A 25,274-nucleotide genomic window follows, 5' to 3' on the forward strand; every position below is an offset into this window, starting at 1 on the left:
TGTGTGTGTGTGTGGCCAGCTCAGCCCATCAGGGGGCGGGGCTGGCTAGCATGTGGTGCTGGGGGATTGAACCGCGGTCCCTGTGCTTTGCTAAGCTTGTTCTAAGTAGGTGCTTTAGACCACTGAGCCATCTCACCAGCCCAAGAGCACTTCTTCTTTTTTTTTTTTTTCAGAACTGGGGATGATTGAACTCAGGCCCTTGTGCTTCCCAGGGAAGTGCTTATTCCACTGAGCCATGTCCCCAGCCCAAGCCCATTTTTAATATTTCAGTTTGAGATAGGGTCTTGCTCAATTTTTAATTTGACCAGGATGGATTTCATCTTGCAGTCCTACCTTAGCCTTCCAGAGTGCTGGAAGGCATGTTTATGCCACCATGTCTAGCTCTCCTGCATGGGACTTTCTGCTTATGACAGAGGGTTATCACACTGGGCATGTGACAGTGGAGATAATGGCCATATGTCAAGACCCCTTGGAGGAAAGTGGCGCTGAGGGTCCCATTAGCAGGGGGCTCCCATATCACAAGGCCTAGGGTCCCATTAGCAGGGGCCTCTTTTGCTGCAAGGCATTTTAAAATATTTATTGCTGGCAGTTCTCTGAGTCAAAGGCAATAGTATTGAATCAGTGGTCAAAGATTCCTCCACAGAAGAGGGGGATTGAACAGAAACCTTTACGTGGAGGGCAGAACAGATGACAGGACCAGGATGGAAGACAGTGGAGAGTGGGATAGGCTGGAGAGATAGCTCAGTGGTTTAAGTCCCTGCCTGGAAAGCACAAGGACCCAGATTTGATCCCTGATAATGTGTGCCATGCTGCCTCTGTCCTGGGTGTGCCAAGCTGGCTGTGGAGACTGGGCATGGTGGCACACACTTATAATCCCAGCTCTGCGGAGGCTAAAAAATAGGAGGATCACTATGAGTCTGAGCTTTGTAGGAGACCCTGTACCAAATACATAAAATTAAGAGAGAGAGAGAGAGAGAGAGAGAGAGAGAGAGAGAGAGAGAGAGAGAGAGATTGGTTAGCTCTACTACTCCTTGGCTTATACACGGAGGAATTAAAGTCAGCGTATTATAGAGATATCTACATACCCATGTTTTTTTTTGTGGTACTATTCACAATAGTCAGGATATGGAATCAGCCCTCTTAAATCAATGAATGGTTAAAAAATATGGTATAAATACATATATTTGAGCATAAATAAGAATGAAATCATGGTATGTTAAAAAAAATGGATGGAACCAGAAAGCATCCACGTAAGTGAAGTTAGTCAGACTCAGAAAGATAAGTGTCATATGTTTCATCTCACACTTGGAATCTAGAGAGAAAGAAACAAGGATAACATCAAAGTAGAAGAACAACTATTAGGAAAAGGAAGGGGAAGTGGGTGGATAATGATTACAGTTCGTTATATACATGAGTGAAAATATTGCAGTGAACCCCATTATTCTGTATTGCTAATATGCACTAATAAAAAACAACAAGTTGGAGTCCTTCAGGAAGGCACAGTAGACCTTTGGAAAGGGGAACTCAGTGTTTCTGCCACGTCCCACATTGGGGCTCAGAATTGAGACAGTCATTGGTTCTGATGGAGGATACCCTGGGGTCACTAGCTTGGGATGCTACTGTCAGGTAGGAAATTTTATTTCCACATTTTGTTTAATAACCAGAGGACGTAGAGAAGATTGTGCTTGTGCCATTATCTATTCTTCATTATAGCTCTTTGAGAAGGAAGCAGGTTGCTGTCTTGGGCCTGCTTCTCCTCATCTGCAATCCTAAGATCTGGGCTGTGGACCCACACAGATCTGGCTGTGAAACATGGTCACTCCATGACCTTGGAAGGTCACCTCACCCCTATGAGCTTGTCCTGAGGCACTGAACTCTTCCTATGATGTATTTTGGGTCCATGGCAGTTTCAGGAGCTCATTAAATATAGGCATTAAGAACTTTAAGAAATATATTGAAAGCATGTAAGAACATTGCATGTGGGAAATTACTTGTTTCTCAGTTGTTTTTGTAAATAATGGGCTACTGCTTTTCACAGGTAGTTACTCATCCATGCTCCTGGATTAGGAGTGGCAGGTTTTCTTCTTTGTTCACTTCTGGCCTGCTTCCACTGTCAACAGCACAAAGAAATTCTCAGGGATGAAGTGATTCCTCTGCACAAAAGCTGAATTTGATGTTCGTGATTTTGAGTGTTACTAACTTGATTCTCCTTTGTGTAAAACATACATGTCAGAGATCTTTCGTAAAGTAGCTGTGAGTGCCTCTAGCATAAACAATTCACTCATGTCACAGCATGACCTTTTCTGTCTGTAGAGAGAGCAGGGGTTCCAGTATTATTCCCTTCTCTAGATTTCTCTGATGAGGAGAGAGAGCAGTTAACTTCACTGAGATCTTTGGACACAGTATCCATTTATGTAACTCAACATATTATTTCTCTACTGCCCCTGAAGGAAGGGATCCTGTGTTCTAGATTCCCTTTAGGGTCTTTGTATCAGCTTGTTAATTTACCACGATGTTACCTGATGTTAGGATCACCTGCATTAGAAATAGCTCAGGTTGCCTCATTTTAATTCTTGAATTTTAATAATTGAATTTTAATTATTGGATTGACTAAAGCTGCAGCAGGAAGCTTGGTCAGGAGGGCCTTAAGTTAGAAACTAACAATATGAATTCAAGGAAGACTATGAGTCCTTCCAGGACTGTGACCTTGGGCACGTCACTCAATTTTATTTATTTTTTAATATATTTGGTACAGGGTCTCATTACATAGCTCTGACTCATAGTGATCCTCCTATTTTCAGCTTCCCCAGCACTGGGGTTATAGGCGTGCGCCTCCACGCCCTGTTTCGGTGGATGGCTCAGCATGCCCCGTGGTGGGGCCAGTGTGGCATGTGGTGCTGGGGACCAAACCCTGTTCCCTGAGCTTTCCTAAGCATGTGCTTAGTCTTCTGAGCTATCTTGCCAGCCCAGGTCACTCAATTTTCATGGTTTTGTTTGTATTAGAGTTTCCTAGAGAAGTAGATTTAAATATATATATTTAAATCATATAAGCCTACTTAAAAATTATATATATATATATATATATATATATAATTTTTTAAGTAGGCTTATATGATCAGAAACAAAAGAAACAGAAAACTCCCAATGGTAGGCTCAAAGGCAGAAGAAGGGCCTGCCAGATAGCCCAGGGGATTAAAGTGCCTGCTTAGGCAGACACAGGGGCCAGGGGTTTGATCCCTGGCGTGCTATGCTGGCCCTGCCCCCGGGCATGCTGAGATGGTGATTGAGACTGGATGTGGTTTTGAAGGCTTGTAATCCCAGTGCTTGGGAGGCTGAAAAACAGGACATATTACTGATCTGCGTAGTGAGACCCTGTAGACCCTGTACTAAATACAGAAAAAAAGAAAGAAAGAAGGAAAAAAGCAGAACAATCCAAAATGGCCATCTGTGAATGGAAATCCAGGGGACCCACTAGCAGAGAAAAGCTGAAGGGCTGGAGGTTCACTCTAGGCTCACTGGTATGAGTCTTTGTTGGAAGGCCAAAGAGTCAACGATGGAATGCTGAGGACATTGGAGACCAGTGTTTAAAGGCAAAAGGAAGACTGAAGGTCCCCCCAAAAGAAAAAAAAGGAATCATTTTCTTCTTTCCCTTTTTATTCTATGCAAGCTGCAAGCCTATTGGTTGTTGGCATCCACATCTGCTATGGGTCTTTCCCTTAGTTCGCTGGCCTATATATCAATTATTGATGTACACCCAGAATTTACTCACCTGCTGATAGTTCTTACCCAAGTCAAGCTGTCATATTACAATTAATAATCATACTGTCCTTATTAGTAAAATAAGATCAAATTGAAAAATAATTAAGGTTTTACCTGAGCCTCAGATTCTATGATTGCATAGTGCTTACAAATACGTTTTAGAAAGAATACAGAATTTTACTAAACAGTATGATAGAAATTCAACAATGGTTGTTACATTGCATGTATTTTCACTATATTTTATTCTCTTTAAAAATAAAACAAAGATTAAGATTGAAAAAAGTAAAAAGAGCTACAGAAAAGAAAGTATATTATAATGAATTTGAAAGTAAATGTGAGTAAACATTAATGAAAGCGACACTGAAGAATGTTCTGCTGGCTCTTATTGGAAGAAATGATCGATGATCTCTCTCTGAATTCTGATGTTCTTGCCTTGAAATAAAATCATAAGGGAATTAAGAAATGGGGAACACAGACCACAGAGGCTCATGTGTTCCTGAAAACTCAAGCTGCCATCTCAGCCCCTGCTCTTTGGTCCTCAGCCTCGGAGTCAGTGTACGTGGTCTCTCTGCAGTCCATGAACTCCCAGGGGCAGAGCCAGCCAGTCTACAGGGCTGCCCTTACGAAACGCAAGATTTCAGGTAAGTTCAAAGGATGACTTGGTTGGACCCACAGTGTACTGTGAGTGCTATCTTGCTTCCATATGGTGCTGACCAATAATTACTTGAATTTTATATGAAGAACAGAGGAAACAAGTGGGCTGATTTGGTAACTTTTTGGATGCAAGTATATGTGTTCACATGAAGAGGCCGCAGTGTTCTTGCAGTGAAATCCATCTCATTGTGTGTTCTGCATGGCTTCACTGTGCAGAGGCTTTCCCACAACTGGAGGAACTAAACATGATTCCATGCAGTGGCGTGGTCTGGTTCTTCCATGAATTGCCCCTAGTGAGACATCCACAAAGTGGAGAAAGAAGAGTGGGAGGATGGCCTGCAGCTTGGCACACCTGTGTTATTGCAATGAATGTTGCATAAAGCTGTCACTGAGTCAAAACAAATGTAATGATGGATGGATGACAGACTGATCATTCTCTACTTACGAAGGGACATCTATGTTCCTTCATAGATACTTTTTTACATTGCCTATATATTAATAAATACATAATCTTTTGTGGGCTTCCTGTCAGGCAACCTCCAACATAATCATTTTTATGAATTTACAACATAAAATGAAAGTTATTTTTCACTTGCAAGGAAGTTTCATATATATGATATTTCACTTTTCTTATTCATTGATTGCTGCCATAGAAAAGCCCTTGTGTTGCTTTTTAATAGGCTCAATACTTCTCCCTTCTGCTTCCACACCCTTTGGAAACATGGTACCCCGGAAATGAGGGTAAAACAAAAACCCACGAGACTGAAAAGCAAGATTAAAGATACCTTGTGAATCTTAATTTGTTGGAGATTAACCTAGGACTATAGCTTTATGCAAACTAGTCAAGCTGAATTCTGTTTTATATCTGAATATAAATTTTAATCTCCCTTTAGTTATATAGTGTGAAATGTGAAGACATGGAGTCCAATGTGATTCTTATGGTTGTTCGAACCAGAATTTTCATTTCATGTCATGATTATAAAGGAATAGCAAATTAAGCTTTACTTCACTTAAATATTTGTTTCCTCTATTTTTAAAAAATGATTGTCTAGAAACTTAGAGTACACTGTGTAAACACTGACTTGTTTGGAGGGTCTCCCACCAAGGGGAAGCACCTATTTTTTGCTCTTCTGTTTGCAGATTGGGTTGGGTAGCTTGTGAAGGGAATTGCTGATTTCTTAGGCTGTGTTTACAGAGAGCAAGAGTAGGAATTTTTGCTTTCTACATTGGCCAATCAACTAGTTGTTTAACTCTATTCATTTAATTTTATCTACATGAAGACATGTAGATACCTACAATCTAAAAGCTATACAAGGTGACTAACAGATGGTGCAAGTCAGAGAAGTCAAGGCAGAGACAGTAGTTACAGACAGTTGTCCTGTGTGTCCCACTGTCATTTCAGAAGAGGACGAGCTGGATGTACCTAAAGACATCAGTGTCCGCGTTATGTCCTCCCAATCTGTGCTTGTGGCCTGGGTGGATCCTGTTTTGGAAAAACAGAAGAAAGTCGTTGCATCAAGGTACTTTTGCTTATTTCTTTGTCTTTATGTATGAGCAATGTGTTGTTTTTCTCATCCTGAGAGGATTTGTATTTAATGATTTCCCTTTTTTTACTTATATGATGCTGGCCTCTCTTTCAGGGAATTTTCTCTGGCAATCTAGCTCCCAAAGAGCACATGCGACCAGGGCCTTGTGTGTACTATGCAGAGAAGAATCTTATACTTAATGAGTTTTACCCTGTCTCTGGAAATTTCCTAGATTCCTTTCCTTCACTATTTGTGTTTTGCTTTGTCTCATTAGTATTCTATTCATGTGCAGCTCCACCTTGGTAGTAGTCTTACTGAAGAATCACAGTGGGATGGATTTTCACATAGAATGGTAGACGTGCATTTAATGCCTTAATGTAGTAGTTTTTCATTAGACATTTATTGAACACTGAATTATTTCATGTCTAGCTTGTTTGTGTCCAACAAACTATATCTTACTTTCTCTTATATCACGATGCTGCACTTTTTTTTATATTCATTTGCCATCACAGTAGAAGAAAAACCACTTCTAAGGTTAAAATAATCTTTATGTTAAAAATCCGCTGGTGGATAGAGCCATCAAAATTTTACGTGTCCAGTGACTAAATGGTTTACATAAGCAAGGGAAAGCCAAAGATTTGGTGGCTTAGTTATTGTGTATTAAATCTTGAATTTTTCAGCAACCAGGCAAAGGGAATGTAATGTAAAGTGAATGGAATATACACAAAGATGCACATAAACTGTAAATCATATTGGATATATCATTTCCTTGACTGTCTGCTAGTTAAAAAAGACATCTGCTTCTTTTGAAAGGCCTCAAAAGATTAGTGGTGGTTCTCTTCTAGACATATGGCCCTCCCCAACATTCAATGTTCCTGATTACTATCATCTTTAATTTCCAACATCTTGCAGAAAAACAGAGAAGGCTTGAGTCTTTTTTAGCAGAGTTTCTTCATTAAGTGATGTGGCATGTCTTCAACTGGAGTCTTCTAACTTATTAAATATAATGGGTAGCATATTTTTAATACATCAAATGCTTTCTACTGCAAAGAGACCACAAAGAAAATTTCTTTTAAGAGGAGTCCAGTAAGCAGAGTTTGGCACTCTTGGAGTGGGGAGGATAGGATGGCTGCTGTCTGAGGGGGTTGAGTATTGCTTTCAATGTTTGGTTTCTTTCCAGGAAAATCACACCCCAGAGTATCTTTTATGAGCTCCCCTATCCTGACGCATTTGTTATGCATCTTGTCTCCATTTAAGGTTACTAAGCTTACTTGAAGCCAAATTTTCCTTTGCCTCCTGGCCCTATAGCTATATGCCTGATTTGGCATGAGATGATGCTTTTGTCTTTAGTTTTGAATGGCCAGAATGACTTGGAGGCCAATCTCATCCCTAATGTTCCCCCTTTCTATGGCATGCACATGTGTGCTTTCCTACACCTCTAAGAAGGTAGTTCCCTCCTATGATTTGTTCCACTTATATTCCTCCCTTTGTAATCTTCTTAATTTTTGATTTTTTTATAAGTTAATGTCATAAAGCCATGTTGTTATGTTGAGCTGTGGGGGACTCAGGTCAATAATTTCTGACATTGCCAGTTAAACAGAAGACCCAATGATATTATGGGCTTCTGTACTCTTTTAGAATATTTTGCTGAGTTTACACACCTATAATATTCAACAACGGAACTTAAAAAAAATTGGGGTATAACTATGAATGTCCATTTTGTATCTGTGTATTCAAAGTGGTTGGGATAGATATATAGTTGCATTCTCTTAATGAATAGAATGATTTTTTCTAATGGTGTTTGTAAGTAGGATCACAAGTCTGCATCTTGTACAACAATTAACCACTGAGAAGAATGTATGCAGTGTATTATTTGTTGAAACTGTACTTTCGATTTGATTTGAAACTGTCTCATTGCTATGTTTATCAATAAAACTTTGAAAAGAAAAAAAGTAAGTTAATGTCAGCTTATTTTTTCACAACAGTGGATCCTTATCAAGCTAGAAGAAATAAGAGAACCTAGAAACACTCACACCCATAATCCCAGCACTAGATCATGAATTAATCACAAATTCTAGGAGTCTGCCCCATGAATGCAAGAGACTTTGGGGGGACAACTAGACACAAGCCATAAGACCTGGCATAGAAGTACATATTAAAAAATAGAAAGGGTCAATCTTTTGAGCAGTAAGACATTTTTGATCTTGTAAAAGCGCCAAGCTCCGTCTTTCCTGGACTATTTTAGACACCCTTGGCTGAAATTTAAGCAGTTTCTCTGAGCCAATAGCATAGCCAGAAGTTTAGATATTTCTCCTTTTTAATTTCCCAACCTATCACCAAAAGCCCTCATTTATCCAGGAAAGAAAAGCAACAAGCATTCTAGAACTTAGTCACGAACAATCTGACCAACTGGATGCCTTGTTGTGTTGCATACTTTTACAGACAGTACACTGTGCGCTACCGAGAGAAAGGGGAATCGGCCAGGTGGGATTACAAGCAGATTGGTAACAGACGTGTGATGATCGAGAACCTGATGCCAGATACTGTGTATGAATTTGCAGTCCGCATTTCACAAGGTGAAAGGGATGGCAAGTGGAGTACATCAGTCTTCCAAAGAACCCCAGAGTCTGGTCTGTATTTGAAATGGCTTTTGGGTTTTCTATTTGTGAGCTGCTTCTAAAATCATAGATAAAGACAATTTAGGGAGCCTGTGGTAACAAAGGCCAGCTTGGGCATTTGAGAAATTCACATTAAACCTAAAATTAGCTAATGCTTCTATGTGCAATGCAAAGCAATTTGGAGTAGAGTTTGGTTAACACAAAAAGTTAATAAAGAAGAGAAATAAGTGCAGGAAGTTAGGCGCTGTTTTATTGTCTCCACGTTTGGTCTTCTTCTGGCCTTTTCCCTTAGCAGATTGCTCTGACCTGTGCAGCATGCATGAGCCACTGTTGCACACATTGATGTCCCTGTGTGATGCATGACTCTTGCTTTAGGTCACCTTCTTCTCTCCTGAGGTGGAGGTTGTGCTGAGTCTGGAGGAGAATTTTACAGTACAGCCAATTCTTCTCCTTTAAACTATGCTGTTAATAATTATAATTTGTAAAAGTGGCAACTGAATTTTAATCTTATTTGTATATTTCAATATGTAACCTCAAAAGAAATTCTGAATTCCTAACAGAATTTCCCTAGGTAGGTTGAATTTTACTGCATGAGTTTGTAAAATGATATAAATCGCTATACTCCACAAAGAGCAACTTTTGTCTCATGAACATGAACATAGTAGGTCTTCAATAACCAGTGTGTACTGAGCAGCTATCTGCCCTTTACTTTTAGCATGTCCATTAGGGCACTGTAAAATGTCTGATTATTTGTTGTCTTATAGCTCCTACCACAGCTCCTGAAAACTTAAATGTCTGGCCAGTCAACGGCAAACCGAACGTTGTCACTGTATCTTGGGATCCATTGCCAGAGACCGAGGGGAAAGTGAAAGGTAAGGATGGCATCCCTTAGACTCTAAGCTGATTGACTGATAGATACTGCATCTGTCTGCAGTGTTGGTGACTGAAGATGAACTAGGGAGGCAACATATGTAGCAGAGGTGCTAACCCTGGGGCAGGGGTGGTTGCACACCATTTTATTCCCTAAGACTCAGGTAGTCAAAAAGGTGATCATTCTTTTCATCTTCCCATAGGGGAGGTCTTTGGTGTTGCAACCAGTGGGGATATTTTCAGTTGCATGGGTGTGATACCACAACCTTTGGTATCCTCGTTTCCTTGCTAGGAGCTTTTCATTGTGCCACTCAGACTGAGAAAGTAAGGGTTAGCCAGAGCCCCATAGAACCATAAGTGACTTCAATGAGACCATAGATACTTCTAATGAGTTTGAAAAGTGTGAGTAATGATTTTTAGAAAATGGATTTATTTCTTATTTATCAGCCTTTATTTAATTTAGGTCAAAGAATGTATAACTTTAAGGCAGAAAAAAATACTGAGGCTTTCAAATAATAAAAGCAGATAAAATATTCACAACTAGTTAAGCTAAAAAATAACATGTTGCAAATACTAAATAACACATGAGTCTTTTTATTTCAATGCAAAAACAAGAAAGTTTCAGAAGTCTGGAGATATGTTAATGAGTCATATTTTTTTTCCTGGCAATTACTTATGGATATGTGCCCCAAAAGCAGAAAAGTTGGAATGTTTATTCTAGAAAACAGTATTTTAATTGTTATTAGATTTTTAAGGAACATATTTGTCCAGCATAGCTAGAAACCATGAAATAAGCTTAAGGAAATCCAGAAGATCATTAGGAATCAGTCTCCTTTGAGATTTTCTCAACTGAAGATGTTCTTTTTGCATTTAATCTTAAGTTATCTTTGCTGACAAGTAAGATATATTTTCATAGAACAGTGGAAGTTAAGAAAGGTAGGTATGGGAAATATTTATGAGGTGATTTTATATTATATAATGAATCTTTTAATTATGTATTTGGTACAGGGTCTCACTATGCAGCTCAGACTCATAGAGATCCGACTGTTTTCAGCCTCCCCAACTCTGGGATTACAGGTGTGCACCACCATGCCTGGTCTCTATATAATGAATCTTTAAATTTAAAAAATGTATTATAGTGAAAGACACATGGTCATTAATCCCCATTAAAATACTTCTCACTTCAAACACATTTGTCCCACGTTCTTGTTACTTTCTGGAGCAGCTCTGGAAATCCTCTTCTAGGTCTTTATAAGCTACGATAAAAAATACAGTCTATCTCACTGCCCAGTGCCATCCAGCAGAGAGGCAGACGTGGAAAGGCACTGTGGTGCATTCTCATCTGCCTTGTTCACCAGTTCTGGCACCATATGACTGCTGGCTCTTCCCCAAAATTAAAGTGACCATGACAGGTGAATACTTTGAACTGATTCAGGACCTTGAGGCAGCTATGACTGTGCGAGAAAAGACACTTAAGATCATGTGTTGAACTGCTTCAGAAAGTGACAAAATAGTGGGATAAGTGTCTCCAGGTGTGAGAGAGTATTCTTTGGGAGATTTAATGGCAATATGTCTTTTACTGTAATTAAAAAATTATGTAACATTCCCCTAAGTACGTAATGCTTTCTCATTCCCCAGTTTTTAAAGAATAGATTAGGGTATTCTTCTTGGTCGTCCCTCCCACTGGAATAAATCAGAAACAAATGAAGAAAATAAATGTTTAAATTGGCTCCTATGAATAATTGCTTTTATCACAATTTAAACTTTGGCTCTCTCTGTATTAAGTCCTCAGCTTAAAAAGGTCTCTTAAAATGAAATAAAGACTTTTTTTTGGCTGACTACTATTTTAGTTTCCAAAAGGCAATTATTGGTCCTCTGGTGAATTTATTATCATCCTACTTATCTGTTCTTTCCCTCTCCAACATCTTAGTTTGTATTTATAACTCTTTGGTGAGAAAAGCTGCTAGTCATCCATCAGTTGTTGCCGGAATAATAGCTACTGAATATTTGCATGAGAAAGAGTTATCTGTCTCAATCGTACCCAGTTTTCATAAGGGTGTAGTGGGGGCACAAATGCATGGTGGCCCTGGGACCTTTCCAGTGCATAGAAGTACATAACATAATAGGAGGCTATGTACTTGGACATGGCTAAATTTTCTTCAAATCCATCAACTCCATTAAAAATATGAGTCACAAAAATTTATAGACAGTGACTTCTCTAATGTCTTACCTTTGACCACCACAAATGACTAGTTTGTTGGTTAGTAATGGGAAAAGAACGCTTTGTTTTTCCAGAGAAATGCTACAGAAGCATTTTTGGCTGAAAAATTTTAAATTAATATATATTTTAAAGATTAGAGACTGGGATAAAAATACCTCCCAGGCTCCTACTAATTGCTCACATTTTTATGATTCCAATTGTTTTCTTAGATCACAAATTCATATTATTTGATGTTTTGCAAATGTTAAATTTAATGAGAGGAAAATAGGCATCGCCATTTTTAGTGAGATGGTAAAATTATGTTTTAAAATATGACTTCATATGTTATAATTTTCCATGTGATCAGAGATGCTTTAGTTTCTTGGACTGAATTTTCTATGGTTTTAAAAGTTTAGCACCAAGCAGAGTGGTAATTCTTTAACCTTGCATTCTGGGAGGCTGAGGCAGGAGGATCTTTATTGAGTTTAGTCTGAGCAACTTAGCAAGATGCTCTCTTCAAATTAAAAAAAAAAGTAACAAGGGCGAAGGATGTAGCTCAATCTGAAGGCCCTGGGTTTAACCCTCAAGGCTAGAAAAGGAAAAAGGTAAAACAAGAAGTTTAAGGACATTATGTGTTTACACATACAGTCAGTCAAAGATGGAAACATTAGACATCCACAATCGGTTTTTTAGCAACTAGTTTTCACAGTTTTAAATGCTGTGAAGTATCAGCATATGTTGAGTAAAGACATTTTTTTAGTTCTACAAAATTGGCATCTTATGCCAAATATGGAATTTTTCCAACTTGATATATGAATACATGTAAGCAGCTTGATAAACCAAAACTTTTGAGGATGGTAGCGGTTAATCAGAATCAATTCCTAGTGGTCACCACTTTTTCCCTTGGTTTCTTTTAGTTTGGATATATCCCACCAAGTTAGTAAATAGCACAAAGAAAAAAAAAAAAAAGATCAACGTGAACATTTTTGGTAAGATGTGTGAAGGCTAGCCTTCTAGGTTCTGTGTTTAAGCAAATCACCAGCTCTGGAACCAGCCCCGTCTGGCGGCCAGGACGAGCGTGTGCTCACCTTCCTCCGTGCCCTGCTACTCCACCTGTCCCCTGACATGCGCTGCCTCCGTGTTAGTCCTAGGAATGTGCGTTCTAATTCATTCTGCCAGGACAGTCTGTCCGCTGGATGCAGGACTGTTTCAGTTTCCGCCTTCCAACCATCTGCCAAATCATTTCAGAATACATTCTTTCATATGCCCCGGCTCTCAAACCCTTCGGAGCAAAGTCCCTCACCTATTCTGGACACACTACTTCTGCGCTGGTGGATGGCCTGCAGCCTGGGGAACGCTATCTGTTCAAAATACGGGCCGCCAACAGGAGAGGCCCGGGGCCACACTCCAAAGCCTTCGTTATCGCTATGCCAACAGGTGAGTGCCTCGTCTTTGCACCTCTCTCTTCTACCTCTTCATTCCTGCTGTTTGTTTTATGTTACTTTGAATCATGCTTTGGGTTGAGAGCTTTGGGGTGACAAGCTTATTCTTAAATAGTTTTGTAGTACCTTTAGAAATTAGTCTTCCCAAAGACTAAAACACTGATTGCTGATAACACCAACAATTATGACCTTATTCTTATTGTAGTAAGTACATGAGTCAGCTTATATCATTATATAATGGAGGGCTTATGCAGCCAGGAAAAGAATATTTTTGCAGGTGTAATGTGACATTTTAAATTGCTAAAATGTCTCTTTTACTCAGCATTAACAGTTTCAGTTTGTACTCAATTATGTCCAAGTACAGCTTCGCTCCGAAGAAATTGAATTGTCTGGTGTATCTGATTAGTATCAAAACCAGCAAATTCATAAATATCCAATATTGGAGAGGACTGTGTTTGTACCATGTTTTTTTTCTGCTACTCCATGTTTATGCCATGTAGAAGCAGCTCTATGCTTCCTCATGTGCCACAAAGACCCATAGGAAATACACAGCTTTCACCCAGTAACAAACTGCGCAACAGATAAAGTTTGCTCCCTGTGGGTTCCCCGTTGCTGTAGAAATCTCTCTTTCCAGCGTCCTTTCTCTCAGTCAGTCCTGTTCTTAAGATGGAGTGAGGTACATTTAATTTCACATTTTGCCTAGTGCAAGAGTCTTTTTAAGTTTTGTTTGGGAATTGCAAGTGCATCTACTATGAAAGAAATTTTAAACAAGAAGGAGGAAAGAAGCAAAAGGGGAATAGAACACTCTGAGTGTCTCAAAAATTACATATTTGTTGCTCTCACCAATCACATGCAAGTCATTTTGGAGCAAGGGTCACAATAGTTTGTATGTGGTTTACTCATAGCTCTTGCCTATTAAAAACAGCTATAATATATTTACAACACACTATTTATTCTTTTAAAGGGAAATCTATGTAGGATTTTGTATTTAAAAAAATCAGTGAATTGCAGGTGTTCCTCAGTATCCTCAGTGGATTGGTTTTAGGACCTTCGAGGATACCAAAATCTGCACACTAAATGCCTCATATAAAATAATATAATATTTGCATATCCTATCCTATAAATAATCTCTAATTTATTATATCATATAAATTATCATTAGTTTACCTACCGTATCTGGTAGAGTAGAAATGTATGTACATAGCTGTTATACAGTGTTATTTAAGGGAAAATGATAAGGAAAAGAGTCTATATATTTTCAGTACAAATACAATTTTTTTCCAAACATTTTTTCATGGGAGGTTGGTTGAATCTGGGGATGCAAAATTTGTGGATATGGAAAGTTACTATATTTTAAAGGAGTCATTTCAAAATCTTTTTCAAATAATGGGTTTGGCATTTCATGCAGTCAATTCATTTAAAATATAACTTCTTAAAAAAGAATGCCATAATTTGGAAAGTAAACCTCCAGTGCTCTCAGGAGGAAGAAGTGATCGCCACTCAGAACACCTCTGTACTACTGTTGTTACTTTGTATTGCACAGCTTTTGGATTTATTTATTTATTGTTTTGGCATTTCAAGCATGGTTTTATTTATTTATTTTTTCCCATAATTTTATTGATAAACAAATAGCAATGAGACAGTTTCAAATCAAATTGGTAGGACAGTTTCAATAATTAACACATTGCATACATTCTTCCTAGTGGTTAATTGCTGTACAAGATGCGGACATGATATCCTATTCACAAACACCATGAGAACAAATCACTCTATTCATTAAGAGAATGTAACTATATATCTATCCTAACCGCTTTGAATACAAAGATACAAAATGGACATTCATCTGTATACCCTTTTTTTGTTAAGTTCCGTTATTTGAATATTATAGGTGTATAAACTCAGCAAAATATTCTAAAAGAGTCCAGTAGCCCATAATAGTATTGGGTCTTCCGCTTGACTGGCAATGTCAGAAATTGTTGACCTGAGTCCCCTACAGCTCAACATAACAGCATGGCTTTACTTCTTATATTTCATTTTTGTACTTTTCTGCTGGATGGTTAAGACCAAGGTAAAGCAGGATCTATGCAACAAGAGTTTTAGCTTTTGGGTCTGAGAAGGTCAGTGAAATCTCCTCAGGATTTATCCTGAGATCCTGTACCTCAGATTGTAGACCCTTTGTCAGTGTCAGCCAGGTGGATGAGTCACGGCCATTGCTTGGCCAATGTGCTTTCTGTGAAAGCCTGAGAGAATGTTTTCTCTCCAAGTGACTCTCCTTAGGCACACTCTACATCATCGATCACTTTCCTCTTTGGCCTCATAATCTCCTTGATCAGAAAATTTGGGACACTACTGAGTTACATGACATTACAGTGCAAGTTCTCATATGTCCTGAGTTGGATATTTTTTTGATGCTAACTTTTTAACATTTTTTTATAGCCAGTACCAGCAAGCCTACAGTTCAGCAGAACACAGAGAATCATTGGAAATCTGAGAAGCCAGAGCCTTCCTCCCCTTCACCCAAAACTCCAGCTTTCTCAGAACACACTCAGTTGCCTGGATCTCTCCCTGCCAGAAAAGTCAAGGACCCTCTACTTGACTTGAAGAACAAAATACTGGCCAATGGTGGGATGCCCAGGAAACCCCAGCTTCATCCCAAGAAGGCTGAAGAGTTGGATGCTCGGTCCACAGAAGTCACTGATGAGGAGGCACAGGATTCTTTGGAGGACCCTCACACATCAATCTCTGACATTCAAGAGGAGAGACGAACCTTGAGGCAACCAAGCAGAACTGGCCACAGGGTACCAGTCCCTGGCAGGACTCCACTGAGGTCCCGAATGCCAGTGTCACCCCCCAAAGAAGGCATGGATAGGCATGTGCTCCCACCTGTTGCCCACCCTAGTCCAGGGGCAACCGCCTCTGAGGAGGCCTCCCGGGACCTCTCTCCCTACCATAATGGGGGGCCCTCTGCCAGCTCCATTGACAATGACTCTGTGGACAGAGATGAGGAGGAGCGAGCTGCAGGATTCCCCCACTCCAAGTCTGCTGCTTTCCAGCAGCTGTCTCCTAAAACCTCAGCCCAGTTCCAGCCGTCCCTGTCCCATAGCAATGAGGCAGCTTCCAGTGACACAAGGCCCATGCACCATGGCACAAATCCAGCCTTGCCTGCAGGCAGGACACCCCATTCTGGAGTTATGGAGGAAGATTCCAGTGTTCCTGCTCCACCCTTGAGACTTTCTCCATCCCTGAGGGGGTCTTCTCGGCTGCTGCCCATTCAGCCACACCCTGGCCCTCCTCTCTCCAGGGGCTGGAAGGATGGTCGCTCCCCAGCTGTCAACTCACATTCGCCTTCACGGTCTACCCTCTCTGCCCCAGTCTCTTCCCATCTCTCTTCCAGGACGGAGGTCTCTGAGGGAGGAGATACTGCTGATGGTGGAAGCCACAGTGACAGGAATGCAGGAGACACTAGGTGGAAGGCTGAGGCCACCGTCCCCTCCCCAAGGGCTCGACCTGCCTCTGGACACTTCAGTTTGCTCAGAAACAGGCCCTTTGCTGCCAATGGCAGGTTTCCAAACAGGTTCTTCAATGGCCAGGGATCACGGGTGCAGCCATCCAGCTCCCCCCAGTCCACTTTGGCCTCCCGAGTCCTCTCTCGGGGCAATTCTCAATCCACTTCCCATCCTAGGCTTGGCTCAGATATCCATGGACATGTGGAGGCTGAGAAGCCTCTACCTGCTACTGTGGTCAATGACCACAGGACTGCCTCACCCAGACAGCACCCCTCTGGAGGCTGGGACTCCTCAAGGAGAGGCTCCCAAAGAGGGGCCAGCCTGTACAGGAAAGAGCCTGTCCCAGAGAACCCCAAATCTGCTGGAACAGATGTACATCCTTTGGACAAATCCCCCTCTCTGACCTCCAGGACACAAGATGTTCAACAGAGCACAGATTTGGAGGTGGAGGAGCATTTTCCCAAAACTCAGCTCGTGTCTGCAGGACGCCAACTATCCCCTGCCCGTCCTTCAGCAGCAAAGACTCAGCCCTACCCCGGAGCCAGCATACCTAGAAGGATGGCACCTGGCCGAGTCCCTCACAATCAACCCTCTGTCTCCTCGTCCCAACACCGGCATCCCAGCAGCTCCCAGAGCAAGGACCCTGATCGGTCCCTTTCCCAGCCTAAACTTGCGCTGGCTCCAGCAGGGCGTTCTCGCCCCACCCTGCAGGGCAGCGCCCACTCCTCAGACTCGTTGGCTGGGCGCTCTGGAGCAGGGCTCCGCCCAGCTCCCCGGGGCCAGGACAAGGATTCCCAGAGCAGTTATGAGGACAACAGCACAGAAGTCGAGGCCCTCGATGTCGGCGACCCCACACACACTGTCGGCTCTAAGGATGCCACCCCATCCCTAACTAAATACCATCAGGTGGCTTCTCCGGTAGGCACTGGTGAGGAGAGACCCCAGCGTGGCCATGCAGGGACGTCCTCGAGGCCCAACAGGCCCGGGACCCCTGATCTCCGTCCCAGGGTCCCAGGCAGGACTGAGGGTCAAGTCACACCAGGAAAGAAATCTCCTTCCAAGCGGCCGCTGCCCTCCAAATCTCTACAGTCAGTTTCTACGGAGGAGGAGGAAGAGGAGGAGGCAGAGGAACAGGAAGACGTAGGATTTTTAAAAGGAGGACAGGAGGACCCTCTGTCTTCCTCTGTTCCAAAGCGGCCTTCTTCCTCCATCCCCAGGGGCAGCAAATACTCAGATGGGCGGCTCACCAAGGACAGGCCAGCCATTGTCCTGGCTCCCAGAGGAGAGAGCTCCGCGCAGGAAGAGCGCGCCACCCTGGGGAAGCGACCTCCCCATGCACAGCCAGGCAGCTCCCCAAGAGCCTCCCAGCTTCCCACCGGACACCCTCCTCGCAGCCCTGCCACTCAAAGTCCCATCGTGAGCACCTCCTCCTGGCCGCAGTATACCACCCGCGCCCCTCCAAGTTACTACTCCACCACCCCGATGCTGTCCTTGCGACAGCGGATGCAGCGCAGGTTTCGCATTCCTGGCTCACGCCAGCCTGCAAGGCCCTCCTATGCCCAAGGTAATTGATTTTCAAAAACAGCAGCAGTTGTTGATTTGAGCCTTTTACAGCTCAGCATATTAATATGGTTTTACTTTTTATATTTCGTGGTTGTGCTTTTCTGCTGGATGGTTAAGACCAAGTTAAAGCAAGTCCTATGTAACTCAAGACCTAACCTTTGCATCCAACAAGATCAGTCAAATCCCCTCAGGCTTTACCCTGAGACCATGTACAGCAGTTTGTAGATCTTTTGACAGTTAAAAATGTTCTAGAACTGCAACAAGTTACTAAAGCCACAAGATTACCTTGACCTTGATTGCTTTACATGCAAACATCTAAATTCTGTGGCCAAGACTGTTCTGTCAAGTCCCATAAGAATTAGGTTCTTCCTCTCTCAGAGCTTCTCAGACTACCCTCACCCCTGCAATCTTATCTGCAGACCAGAATGTGGTTTTTCGCTTTAAAGGCCAGTCAAACCTTGCTTCACTGTTGGTTAGCGCCTCCCTGCATGGAGTGCCCCTATCAGTCACTGGCCCGGCTAATAAGCCACTCTCTAAAAAAACCCCAAAAAACAACACACACACACACACACACACACACAAAACAGCAGCCTCCACCCCCTTTCCTCCCCACCTCTCTAGCCTGCCAAGGGGTTCAATAATGTTCACAGCAATTTCTTTTCTTTCTTTTTCTTTTTTTTTTTCACAGCAATTTCTGAGAGGTTCTATTTTACAGTTTTATTTTCCTGGGTATCTAACTGCATCTAAGCACTGTGTTTAAAGCTTCCCAGGTGCAACATAATTCCATCCTTTTAAGTTGTCTTGTAGGGGTAGCAGTGTTTTTCAAATGAGAAAGCTGGAACTCAGGGATCCAAGCTGCTTGCTTGAAGTCAGACTGCTGAGATGTCTGAGCGGCAGTTCCAGTCCCAAATGCTCATTCCATGACTTGCTGCCAGTCTATTATCCCACCCTGCTTCTTCGAATCCCTTGACACTTAACATTCTTAGTCTGTGAGAATGTGTCACAGCCATGAAGTTCTTTTCATGCGTTTACTTGCCAGCATATATTTAAGGAATCAGAAACAACAAATTAGAAATGTATATATGAGGCTTATTTTGTTCTTATGTTCTACATGCAAAGCTTCCAACCAAACATGCCACAGATGCATTCAAATGTCTAGGATTTGAGTTGCTGAGATGTTGCCATTAGTGAGGGTTGTCTGAAATCTGCAGAAAGCCTCATGCCTTTAGTGTGTGCTGAAGACAATTTTCACCTAGAGGAAAGAGACAAATGTGTGCCTTGTGCTTCCACAACAGACAAGAATATAGACAACTATAAATTTGGGCCTAAGTGATCTCTAGAGTAGGATCTAAGGTATTTATCCTAAAATTGCATTCAAATTTGTACTCTGCTTGCATGTAATTGGGGCTTCATGGAACATTATTGAATGAATGTACTAATATTTGTTAATCTATACAATACTCTGTCATTTTGGCTTAATGCAAAGACAGAATAATGCCTCACACTGAGGGCAGTTTTCCCTTAGGACTGACATTTAAAGAAAAAATATGGATGGTTTGATAATGGAAGTAAAACTCAGTATTCCACTGTAGATAGTAGAGACTCAGTACATAATTAATGAGTAAATGAAGGAGGAAGAGAAATAGGTCTATGACCTGCAAGACAGAAAGTTCAGAAAACTTTCATTCTGAGGGGCCTGTGAGATTGAACCACTGAGTGCTCTCAGTTGAGGCCTCAGGGGAGCTGTCTCCTGGGGCAGAGGTGGAAACAGAAACATCAGCTTGAAGGGCAGCTGCTGCACTTCCTGTTTCCTGTCTCCATAAATAATTCCCAGTCAGCACTGGAGTTTGAGCTTTGAGCTATCACTGGCGTTTACACTTGGCAAGTGATGATTTGCATTTGAGTCATTTCGGGATAGCTGTCCTGTTTGGTATAATATGCCAACAAAAGAAGGATTTCATTCACTGCATTTTTGGAGACATTTTTATTTTTTCTTCTCTTCCAATTTGGACAAAATACTCAATGCCCAAAGTTAAGGAAAGAAAGGTTTATTTAGCTCACAGTTTATAGACAGCAAATACACAACCAATTGCCAATACAGTCCTTTCTTTCCAGCAGAATCCTCTTGAGCCTGGTGTTTAGCAACAGGATTTCTGTCAGCATTCTGATCTCCTGAGCTCTGACCAGAATCTCCCATAGAGAATATTATAAGACATCCTAGCTCATCATTTTCTAGCCAGTATGTCTGAACCTTTACAAACTTTCTACAAGCCATTCCCAAACCCACACAGCTAGGTATAGTCATAGCAGTGACCCCGTTTCTTTGGTACCAAATTCTTAGTTACTTTCCTCTTGTTGCTGATACAAAAATACTTGATGCTGAAGTTTAAAATGAGGAAGGTTTGTTTAGCTCACTAGCTGCAAGGCAGAGTGGCTTATAGTAGAGGGCCAACTATTCAGGATAGTGGAGAAGACCAAAAGTAATAAGACAGGGAGAGAGAGAGAGAGAGAGAGAGAGAGAGAGAGAGAGAGAGAGAGAGAGAAGAGGGAGGGGAAGGAGCAGGCCTCTTTCCATCCTTTATATTGTATCCGTTCAACTGAGATTATGATGGTGCCAATCCAATCAGTGAACTGATCCAGCAAGCACCAGCCCTAAATCCTAGTGCATTTAGTCCCAGTACCACAGCATGAATCAATCACACACTCTAGATCTAGCCACCTCCAAAAAAGCCCCATCTAAAAGTGCATGAATCTTTGGGGGAACATCTAGACACAAACCATAACAATCTCTGTCCCTCTAGCTTTTAATTGGCTAAAATAAAGCCATACTTACTAAGGTCTTTAGTACTGTATGGCAAATTCACTTATGTGGCACATTCTTATTACCCCCATATTGTTAGAACACTGTGACTTTACTGTCCTTTTAGAAACATTCTTATTCACCATGCAGAAATCACACTGTAAGACTATTGTTACTTAACATATAGGAGCTACTGGTTTAGTATTTTTTTGAAATAACGTGTTACAATTTTTGCTTTAGAATGAAACCAAGAGTCCAGGAATGTTGAATTTATCAGGTTCTGTTATTTTTAAAAACTTTAAAATTTTTGCACTGTGTAGGTTATAATGGCAGACCCAATGGAGAAGGGAAAGTACTTCCTGGTAGTAACGGGAAACCAAGTGGACAAAGGATTATCAATGGCCCTCAAGGAACAAAGTGGGTAGGGTAAACTTATTTACACATTTCAGTTGTTGGGGAGAAAAATGACGAATACTGTGTTCCAGTAAATTAAGTGGTCTGATTTCCTTTTTCTTCTTTAGTTTTAACTACACCAAGATACTTAAATATGGGTTCTTTCAAGGTTCAGAAAATGTTTGATTCTCTTCAGTAACTACTTTAATATTCTCACAGGTAATTGATGAGGTCTGGGCCTGCTTTCCATTTGCCTTAATGAGTAGGAATTTTAAACAAAAATGTGGCCCAATCACAGCAATTATGCAGAGGGATGGCCTCTCAAATAAATTAATGTTTTCCCTGATCTTCTACCTTTATTTAATTTGTATTTTTAGCTTAATATTTGATCTAATATTGCATGTATTTTCTGCTAGTTTTCTCAAATCTTTTATAAAGGGAAAGCAAATAAAAATGTTCAGGCTATTTATCATGGGTAAGGGATAGAATGTAGTGTTCAGGGACTGAAAATATTCTTTCTTTTTTCTTTTTTTCTTGTGGAACCGGGGATTGAACTCAGGACCTTGTGCTTGCCAGGCAAGCACTTATTCTACTGAGCCATCTCCCCAGCACTTGAAAATATTCTTTCAAAAATAATAAAAATCTGTAATGGAATTCCTAGTCAAAACTTTCCATTTGTATTGTAGTAGCAAAGTCTAGGAAAACATATCAAATAAATTCATGAAAACTTTAATCATAGGTGGTCTTATTATCAATTTTACCATTTCTCAAAGGACCAGAAATTAGTTGCAGGAAGAATGCAAGTGAGCAACTACTTTGACAATAACAATGTGTAATGTAACAACCCTTGTTGACTTCCTATCATCTTCTTTTGAAATTCTATGTCGTTTCTAAATTCTCTTTAAAATAAAAAACACAACAATAAAAACCAAAAAGCCGTTGCAAGCAATTTTGCATTGAAGTAGTGTAGAGTAGATTTCAAGGGTAATACTTATATGAATAAATATTACTTTTGTTAGCAAAATAGCCAAGCAAAATGTTCTGCTTAGAGGACTTTTTCCTGTGGCCTAATCATGCAGAGCAGTGGGTTTCCAATGTGAGCCCACTTAGGGCCGCTGTCAAATATAGACCTGGCGTCAGATCTGGTGGTTTGTCTACCTGATGAGTTGCCAGATGATGGGGAGGCTGTTTTTCTGGACCACAATTGGAGAACCACCTGTGAGCCTCATGAGTTTGTTTCTTCATAGAGATAATAATGTTTTCCCAAGTTTCATAGCAATGACATTGCATTTTATTAGGGAATATTATTAAAATTAGATTGTTTCAAATTTAATAATAAAATAATAATTTGATTTTAAACTTACACAGTAAAACACAAACATTGTATGTTTTTAAATACCAGCAATACGTGTTTATTGCAAGAAGTTACATGCTTCAGAAATATGTGTAAATGATGGATTGGGGAGATAGCTCAGCAGTCTAAGAGCCTGCCTGGCAAGTGCAAGGACCAGTGTTTGATCCCAGGTACTGCATGCTGTGCCAGCCACTGGTACTTGGCGTGGTGGTGCAGGCCTATAATCCCAGCACTGGGGAGGCTGGGACAGGAGGATCACTATGAGTCTGAGTTGTGTAGTGAGACCCTGTATGAAATAAATAAATAAATACATAAAAGATTAAAACAAATTAGAAAAAGAAATATGGGGGCCTGGGGAGATAGCTCAGTAGAATAAGCGCTTTCCTGGCAAGTGCAAAGGGCCTGAGTTCAATCCCCAGTCTGCCAGAAGAAAAAAAGAAATATGTGTAAAAGAAAATGGGCATCCACTATATTAACTACTTTCTCAAAGATAATTGCTATTTTCAGACTGAAGTGTGTCCTTGCATAATTTTTTTTGCAATTTTAAGCTGGTATACAATATGAATATACTTGTCTTTGTAAAACAACAAGCTTTATGATCTAGGTACACATAAATATAGGTCAGTATGTATATCTTTTTTATTTTCTATGTGTAGACCATGATTTATTTAGTCTCTTTCCTCACTTGATAGATCCTTAACCTGTGTCCAACTGTTTAGTATTACATCCACTTTTCTAAGTGCTAAAAATATTTTGAGCATCTTTTGTGTACTTGAGAAACTTAAAACAATTTATATATTATATGGGTAAATAGCTACAATATGAAATATGACTGTCTTACCCTTTGCTTTTGGAACTTTGCAAATAATACTGACAAAAAGAATGTTTTTCTACTTGCACTATGTTTTTCTGCTATGAGAAGTTTCATGCTATATATAAGAATATGGATTACTGAGATCATTTCAAAATGTCCAATATTTTTTTATCTGTGTTATGATTTAGGTTGTGGATTTTGATCGTGGGTTAGTATTGAATGCGGAAGGGAGGTACCTCCAGGATTCACATGGAAACCCTCTCCGAGTGAAGCTGGGAGGAGATGGTCGTACCATTGTGGGTAAGCAAGAGTAGTTTTTAAGTGACAAAAACATTGAATCAGCTATAGAATAACACGTTTTCCTCTTTGTCCTCACTTTAACAGTTGTTAAAAGTGATCCATTTACTTTCAGCCGTGTGGGAAAAAAGATCCTCAAAAAAAGGCAGCACTCATCATTTCTGTCCCCCAACTTTAACGATACTTTTTGTGAAGACATCACTCTCTAGAAATGTGTTTGTTCTTGAAACTAGCCTTGCAGAGCAGGAGTCTGAAAACTATGGCCCTGGGGCAGATTCTATCTACTGCTTGATTTTGTAAGGCCTACGACCTCAGAATAACTATTATATTTTTAAGTGATTGGGGAAGAAAGGATAATTTGGATGTGACACTTGTATAAAATTTACACTTCAGTGTACCTATACAAAACATTACTGGATCACAGAAACATTTGCTATAAATCATGTAACTCATTTGTTTTGTGTTGTTTATGTATTGTCTGTTACTTTTTTTGTGTTACAAGGACTGAGTCAAGCATAGCTGCAACAGAGACTGTGTAGTCTCTGAGAGCTTACTGTATTTATTCCCTAGCCCTTTACTGGAAGAATTTGATATCCTTGGGCCTTCCTTAGGAGTAGGAATGTGACAAGAAATGGAATTATTTCCCTTAGTATCCACTAAGAGTTTTCTGGGGTCATGGAGCATACTGATGAAAGATTTCTACGTCTGTGCAAGGACATTATAATATGCCCAGGATATTCTAGATAGCAGTAGATATTGCTAACCCAGCTGATACACTTTATAGTATTCCTTTGTATTTTACTAACTAAAATTTAATAATACACAAGCTTCGGAAAGATGCATTGCATTCGTTTTTATTTCCTCTGGCTCATTCACCTTGTTGCACGGCTCTTGGTTGATTTCTTTTCAGATCTGGGAGGAACACCTGTGATCAGTCCCGATGGTCTACCCCTCTTTGGACAGGGGCGACATGGCAAACCCCTGGCCAGTGCCCCGGATAAGCCCATCTTGAGCCTTGGAGGAAAACCTCTGGTGGGTCTGGAGGTCATCAAAACAACCACCCTTCCCCCCACCACAACCACATTGCCCACCACAACTACAACCATTGCACCTACCACTACCACGCCTCGGCCCACGAGGGCCACCCGTCGCACGACCTCCACCCGCAGCATGACCACCACACACCGCATGACCACCACCGCACGCCCAACAACCACAATCCGAACTACCATGCGGACAACTACCATCACCACCACCACCCCTGAACCCACCACCCCCATCCCCACCTGTCCCCCTGGGACCCTGGGACATCTTGACGATGATGGCAACCTGATAATGAGCTCTAATGGCATCCCAGAGTGCTACCCTGAAGAAGGTAACCAGCTTTGTTCAGTGGTAACCCAATCCACTTAACTAGTTTGTTGCATTTCAGAAGAGGGAGGCCAAGCCTGTAGGAGAGGGGTAAGTAATGTGCATAG

General features: G+C 40.9%; 1 protein-coding gene across 2 annotated transcripts in view; it reads left to right on the forward strand.

Annotated features, from left to right (window-relative positions):
- Fndc1 (fibronectin type III domain containing 1) overlaps nucleotides 1-25,274 on the forward strand; it is a 140,152-nt gene that overhangs the window by 84,833 nt on the left and 30,045 nt on the right. Inside the window, exons 6-14 of one of the 2 annotated variants that reach the window (XM_023712225.1) lie at nucleotides 4,302-4,400; nucleotides 5,816-5,933; nucleotides 8,382-8,569; nucleotides 9,322-9,429; nucleotides 12,876-13,064; nucleotides 15,506-18,139; nucleotides 21,259-21,359; nucleotides 23,688-23,799; nucleotides 24,707-25,171. In XM_023712225.1, the coding sequence (XP_023567993.1) occupies nucleotides 4,302-4,400; nucleotides 5,816-5,933; nucleotides 8,382-8,569; nucleotides 9,322-9,429; nucleotides 12,876-13,064; nucleotides 15,506-18,139; nucleotides 21,259-21,359; nucleotides 23,688-23,799; nucleotides 24,707-25,171 (4,014 nt within the window). The remainder of the gene's footprint in view (nucleotides 1-4,301; nucleotides 4,401-5,815; nucleotides 5,934-8,381; nucleotides 8,570-9,321; nucleotides 9,430-12,875; nucleotides 13,065-15,505; nucleotides 18,140-21,258; nucleotides 21,360-23,687; nucleotides 23,800-24,706; nucleotides 25,172-25,274) is intronic. The other variant, XM_023712226.1, reaches the window with a different exon arrangement.

This window comes from Octodon degus, unplaced genomic scaffold, assembly GCF_000260255.1.
Source record: "Octodon degus isolate 3935 unplaced genomic scaffold, OctDeg1.0 scaffold00024, whole genome shotgun sequence".
Taxonomy (NCBI): Eukaryota; Metazoa; Chordata; class Mammalia; order Rodentia; family Octodontidae; genus Octodon; species Octodon degus.